Below are 7,684 nucleotides of genomic sequence, written 5' to 3' on the forward strand. Positions count from 1 at the left end.
CAAGTAAGAGCAACTATGTATTTGATATCAATAACAGGCAGACGCATGTAATGTTTAATAAAACACTGCAGTTTATAGGAAGCGGATGTAAGTCTGTTCTACTTATGAGCAGATCAGTAACGCATGTTTACCGAATACGTTCAAATTAGAACGTAGATCGAGCAAGGCACATGCTTTTCATTTAGGTCACGAAATTAAAAATGCTGGCATCTGGCAGGCATTTCAAGTAAACTGACAGGAAGGTATTATGCAAATGATAAATATTTATATTACTGAGTAAAGAGAGATTAAATAAACAATTTATATATAAATCTGTATTGCTTTAGTACGTTTCCACATTAATTGTAGTTTCAAGCTGTATTCTAAACTCTATGAAGAACAACTTTAATCCCCTATTTTTACAGTTTTATCATTGTGCAGTTTTTAATTAAATAAATGGTATGCACCTTCATTACAAGCATTGTTTTAAATTAACGGTGACAAGAACATCTTTGTTTATAATACTTATTCCACGTTTTCATTATTCCGTTTCTTAATAATCTGTCAGAAAATGTGGTTTCCTTGGAGATTTAAAAGATGGCTTCTCAATTATAATACTAGATGATTGTTGTTTTCATAATAATAGTTACAGTGTAAGGTAGTAAACTTTTCATTTTAAGGTGTTGTTTTTTAACTTTCATTTACATATATAATTTTCTGGATATTGTTCTCATTGTAATTATATGAGAAAGCAACGTTTAACCATTATTTAATGTGCTCGAGATATAAATCTTTGATTGATATAAAGAATTGTCAGCGTGATGATTAAATAACCAAAAATGTTTTTATAGATTTTTTTATAAAATTATTTTGTCCTCATATAAATAAATTTTCAATAACGCTGTGAATAACATAAGCAAAGCAATTTAAAGCGATATTGAAACAAAGAATGAGAAAAAGGTAAACGCTTTCTTTTCATAAAAAACACGTTAAACATATTTGTATCCGTTTGACCGACATTATTGACATACTTAGACCATTAGGATCATTCGGAGCAAATCTTCCACATCACTTAAGTTTCAAGACATGAATAGCGTGCGATCATCCGTGAATTATTATTTAAATTTATTACAATCATAAAGGTCAGGTCAGACTTGAACGGTTTAATGCAAAAAGCGTATCAGTTAACGTAATGTAAGCTTTCATACGTTTTCCACATGAAGGGGAGGAATTGTCATTTGTGGGTCGTTGTGTGAATGAGGGATTTGCATCAACACTGACCTAGTACTTATTATATGGAACATCTGACATCTTTCTTTTCAATAATATATGTACCTCGACCAACATGAATATTAATATAGAAATTATAAATAAAACACTTTTAGCAAACAGCATCAATAGCAGTTGACTACTGCAGCCTAAAATAAATGATCTATTATTACACACTTACTGTGACTTCAGTAAAGATATCTAAGATATCTATTTTCATATGATATTCGCTAATGGAACTATCGTGTAATTTTAACGAAACCCTTTCTTTGTCACAGAGCAATCTACGCTCCGTCGGAAGGGCGTTACGATTTGATGGTGTCGAACGTATCTTACGAGCGGGATAATGGTAGATTCGAATGCCGGATTAAGGCAGGTGGTTCTGGAAGGACGTTGCACTCCCAGGGTCACGAGTTGGTCGTGCTCACTCAACCGCAGCCGCCGCTACTCAGCCCGGGCACGCACGCGCAGGCGCAGGAGGGCCGAGAGCTCAATCTGACTTGTTCCTCGACAGGTGGATCGCCTAGCCCCGATATTAAGTAAGTTTTTATGGAATTCATATTTTTAGCTCAAAAGGCTATCATGTAAATCTAGTTGATTAAATAGAAGCTAGTTTTCAGCTTTTATTTATATAACTAGACTTATTTTTAAAAGGTTTTCAGTCACCGTTAAACAGGATATGTAAACTATTATATGTATATCTTCGGTTTGGAAATTGGAATGCAGTTTCTTCAAACAGAAGTCGCAAAGACTTTTATAGAAAACGTTTTCAAAAAGAATTATTCTGCAAATAATTGTGCAAAACTCGTTCTTATTTTTTTTCTTAACAAAAATTTTTCATTTTGTTGGATAAATTTCTCTACGGAAATGTCGCGGATCCATGGAATAAATGAGCCCATGTATAGTTACGTTCTGCATCAATATTACTATTCTGAAATTTGATTATATACAAAAGTTGTATAACATGAAATGCAATTTAGAAATATTTGAAAAATACATAGAAGTAATTCGATCGTGAGTCGTCATTCAAACCCGAGTCAAGTGGTCTTCCGTCTTACCGTAGCGTTTTATTCACATAACAATAATTGAGGTAATGTTGTTTGCAATTTCTATATTTATCGCTCCAACTTGAATTCGGGCTTAGCAAAACATATGAACATATAATACTTACGACTTTAGGAATTATAGTGTCAATAGTAACCTGTGGTATGTTTGTAAAGTATTCTCACACCCGTATAATTTACCCACTAACCTAAATTCTAACTAAACTAAATTTCAATGATATATGCAGACAAATTAATCATTTCTATAATATGCATTTATAAGTAATAATTCCCATAACCATTAATTAAAAAAATATATATATATATATATATATATGTATAAGTAACTAGACTTACCTTGAACAAAAACACCACTATATATTTATTAACACGCGATCAAAGGGCCTTATCCATAATCCAATTATACTAATTGTCCTTCGATAATATAGTAGCATTGATTTCATATCGATGATTGCGGGATCAAGTACCTACCGCTCCAGTGATCGTGGAAAATAAAATAATAAGCAAGGCTTTTAAATTTAAAATCACAAAAAGTTATATACATTTTTATTATAGACTTTTGATATATATTAACTGTTCGCCCCGGCTTCGCCCGTGGTACATATAATATAGCCTAAGACACTCAGTAAATTGTAGCTTTCTAATGGTGAAAGATTGTTTGAAATCGATCCAGAGGTTTCGTGTGAACACATTATAAGCATACAAAAATACTAAAGTTTCCTCTTTATAATACTAGTCTAGTGTAGGCAAAGCCCGCAAATATGTCGAAATTAAATAACATTAGCAATCTTGAAATATGACCTCCCTATAGACCTGACTAAAATAAACTAATTTGTAAAGGTGGTATCGAGATGGTTCAACATATCCAATGGAGGCGAGTGTTGTCAACGGTAGGACCAGGTCGCAGGCGTCGGTATCCACGCTCACACTGGCGCCCAATCGCGAAGACGATGGAGCCACCTTCCGCTGCGTGGTGTGGAACCGGGCCATGCCTGAAGGACAAAAGATGGATGCCACCGTCGACTTGAGTGTCAACTGTAAGTATTGAATCTTATGAACGTATATCATATAAATGGATTAAAGCATAAAATTATTAGTATATACAATTATTTATTTTCAATTTATAGACATGTGCTCTATATAAAAAGTGAAGTCCCGTGTCCCCTAGTGGGGTATGGGGCAGATGATGTACATCCGTTTCACTGATCGATTTTCTTTAGGAACAAGTAGGTGATCAGCCTTCTGTGTCCTGCCAGACCGAGACATTTTTTTTGTGCGTCCCCACCGGGAATCGAACCCAGGACCCCTCGGTTCTACGCTCACGCGTTAACCACTGTACCAAGGAGGCGATCAAATGTGATGTGCTCTATATACAGCCCTATATAGAGCACATCATTATTGATAAAATCGTTTTACATAAACTTAATAGGTGTTATGGTAGCATTGACATCAAGCGGTAAACACCTAATTACGTAGCTTTGGATACAATATTCAGAATTATTTTGCATTAATCTATGATATGCTATCTCGAATAACTCAACATGACAATTATATCAATAATATATCCAATGTTAAATACGAAATTAACCCGTAAACGTGAGCAGTTTGGGGAATGGATTAGCTTAATTGAGTAAAATACTACATTATTGAAAATTTTACATCAACAACCGTCATTATAACGACTTCCATTATTGATATTCGTATCATAGCTCAATAGAAATAATTATTGCAATACTATGTAATGAATATGTACAGCGGTTATTGAGGTAGGGATATTGATAAACGCGTTCTTAAAGAAACATTTATAGAAATATACATCGCTATTTACTCCCTACTAATTAGACATTTCCTAAATATTATACTCATCATGACGCTGAATAGCTATTCAGATGCACACCATACATATATATGCATTTGCATATTAAGTAGTCCAAAAACCTACCCTGTGAAAAGTATCCTGGGTCACTAGCCTGCCAACAAGGACATTATAAATGTGAAAGGGTATTTATGGATAAGATTCGAAACAATTAACTTTCAAACTCTAAAACGGAACGGAGATAGATCGTAGAGTATGATTTACTAAATAGGTCTAAGGTGAAAAAACTGATCAAAGGTTCTTTGGAACCCAAGAGATTGCTCACTAATATTTTTTTAGAATTGATTAAAATTGTCTAATAATTAAAATGGTCCCAACAACTTAATGTTACAGTAATGATAATTACTCAAATCAATGAGACTAAAAATGTTCTGTTTCAAAATTAAATTATGTGTAAAGCGTATATAAAAATAATAAAAAAAAGATTGTAACATCTATACACCAAAAAATCTTTAATTCCCACATTGTGAATATGAAGAACCTAGAAGAAAAGAAGTTCTAAGACTATAACGAACGTAAAACGTTAAGGGGTGCACAGTTCGTAGTACGAGAACAGTAAACGAGCGTGCCAAAAGATTTTCGGTATCGAATGAAGTGGAAAGAACCACTATGTGCATCGCTTTACACATCTGCACAATTTAGAGCGTTTAAAGTGAATTATTTTACCGCACGGTCTTTTAAAATTCTATTGTGCATTTCCATACTAACATTGTAAGCTTTACTTCACAGGGTAAGAGCGTACCGATGTGATGTGGACGTGTTGTTATAATATGTTGTTCTAAAAATCATTTACAAAAGTTACGTATGAAACTGAATATAAAGGGTACATTTTAGTATTTTCTTACTTTCAGTGTCGTTTTAATAGCGCTAAAAGCATCTGTTATTTTCTAAATCAGTTTTCGTCGTGAGATGATTGAGATAGGGTACAATGATATATATTCAATTTTTCTACTCATCTTAAAGATTAATAAATTACTATTTAAATTGTCTATCAGTAGGGCAGTATAAATAATTAATTATAAAAATTGTTTAAAATGTGCGTTGTGCTCCTCAGCCTCATAAACGACTCAGTTTCAATTGAGCTATATATATTAGATATTTATTTGTTATATTAATTATGATTAGAGTATAATGATTACAGTCGTGCTTATTCCAGTCCATGAATTATCAGAAATCAAATGCACTGAAAGCTGGCGCTTACAAAGCAAGATATGTAAAGCCAAAATCACATATAATTTTAATAAAATCAAATCAACGCGTAAAATCGATCCGAAATCCATGAAATTCAGTTCAGATTTCAGTTATTGACTTGTAATGCTAACGCATGTATGTAATTACATGCTTTCATTACTCTATTTAATACTATGTTAATCAGCTTTCGATATCTGAATATTATCTCAATAACGTACAGTAATAATGGTAATTGGTTAATTTGCTTAGTCTAATATATTTAGAGCCGACTGGGTTCTAGTTTCCCTTAAAATGTATGATAGTGTATTTATATATTATATATACTATCTATTATAAAGCTGAAGAGTCTAATCTTAGAACTATATTTGACGTACCTCGGGCAAAGCTGGGACACACAAACTAGATTTTACCGCATCGTACCCGTTCCTGTAGATCATAGGATTTCCGAGATAAAAACTATCCTATGTCCTTTCTTGTATCACTAGCTCTCTTTAGGCGTAAAGAAGATATAGGCTGACTATATAAGTAGTGATCTATTCATAACCCAGCTTTATCCATGGAATTAATATTAGCAATGTGAAGGAAAATAGATGTGAAATATTATTGTGGCAAGATAATTAATTGATAAATATTATGTGATGACCGCATGTGCGTCTATGTGCGCTTTATATAATAGTTATTATCTCCTATCATATATCATACCATAATTACTTATAAACAATATTCATGTTATTAGAATTAATTGTGAGAACACGTATACCGTATCGCAGTATGCACCGGATCAATAGTTATCAATGAAATGTGACGCTACATATTGTATCTGAGTGTTAAATTATTCCAAGGAATTTTTAACAAGGGCTTTTATATATCTGTTCGTTTAAATGCTGATTTATATATACCCAAATTTTTTGTCCTGAATTTCTAATTGTAGCTGTACTACTCAGTGAACGAAACGTAAACAAAACTTTCGTGTATTTTTTACCGACTGAGGAAAAGGAGGGGGTTCTATGTTCGTCCGTATATGTTTTTTATGTGGGTATGTTGGACAATACTTTGGGCAATTGTGAACCGATTTAAGAGATTTTTATCTATTTCGAGAGATTACGCTCCGGATATGATCCCATTATCATCAAGTCAGGATCTGATGTTGGAAACTGGGTAATCGAGAAAAATTCAACTTATTCACAGTAAAGTAAAATCTTAGAAGTATATTTTTGATTCACTGCTTTTTTATTTATACCTGGCTTGGTTGGCACCAACTCCGAATAGACGACTGGATAGGTCTTATGGTATTTACATTAATTTATTTTTCGTCTTTAAGTGGTTTCGAAGTCGGTTGAATAAAAAAAAAATCATTCGTAATCTAATGAAAACGTTAGATGTTCCGGGGTAGATATCATAGAATTATTTTCCATACAAATCATAAAGATATTGCGGCTACATCCCCAGCGCTTAAAGCGCTTATACGCTAATAATATTTTGTTTAATTATTATTTATTAGATAACAACGTTATTATTGCAGCGTTACAGGTCAATGTCTGTGTTTGAACACGGTTTGTTTTCTAGGAATGACAATCATCATTTCGCATTCACTTGCGGACGTCCTGAATTCTAAATTAGCGCGCGTTTTATACTGTGTGAGGAATGAAAGGAGATGTTTTGTATGTCTCAGTCGTTTTCCGCTAGAAAAACAAATATAAGCCTTTAAAGTAGGCAGACTCCTTAAGCGAGGCCGGGAGCAATTAAACCAGGCCGCGTCTTGACTCTGGCTTAGGAATAAGTTACATAATCATACGCTACTATATAAATACTGTCTTTTAATATGAAACGTTTGCGAGCAACACAAATTCTATCAGCTATGAATGTAATATATATTCCAAACTTTTCAGTACAATGCATTGTGTAATGCGTTGCCTTTTTATATATTTTATAACGCATTTTCTCTTTATATCACGCATGTATCATGAAGTTGTGAAATGGAGATCGTACTCGTATTATACGAGATCAAACATACAAGTAATATGAAGTAGGTCGTATTTTGTAATAACTTTCGAGATTTTTTCTTTTGAAGCAACCTGCCTTTCCGTTGAAACGTTGTAACTTTCAGCAATTATCACGGTTTCGGATTTGAATCTTTTTTTTTAACCTAAAAGAAGATTCGTTGAAAACTTGCAAAATTGTGATAACATTTCTTGAACTCTCAACGGCTTGTTGACGTAAAATGCACTAGTCCAGTAGTTTTAGGTCGATTTAGGCCTGCATTTCGGAAACGTAGCCTACCTAGCTGTAAATTCGTATATACTTG

General features: G+C 33.2%; 1 protein-coding gene across 1 annotated transcript; it reads left to right on the forward strand.

The window, feature by feature from the left end:
• Window positions 1-928: 928 nt before the first annotated feature.
• LOC119834314 (kin of IRRE-like protein 2) lies at window positions 929-3,933 on the forward strand. Its single transcript, XM_038358653.1, has 4 exons — window positions 929-939; window positions 1,527-1,787; window positions 3,153-3,349; window positions 3,917-3,933. The coding sequence occupies exons 1-4, from the start codon at window positions 929-931 to the stop codon at window positions 3,931-3,933; spliced, it is 486 nt and encodes a 161-aa protein (XP_038214581.1).
• Window positions 3,934-7,684: the final 3,751 nt, after the last annotated feature.

The sequence above is a fragment of the Zerene cesonia genome, chromosome 19, assembly GCF_012273895.1.
Source record: "Zerene cesonia ecotype Mississippi chromosome 19, Zerene_cesonia_1.1, whole genome shotgun sequence".
NCBI lineage: Eukaryota > Metazoa > Arthropoda > Insecta > Lepidoptera > Pieridae > Zerene > Zerene cesonia.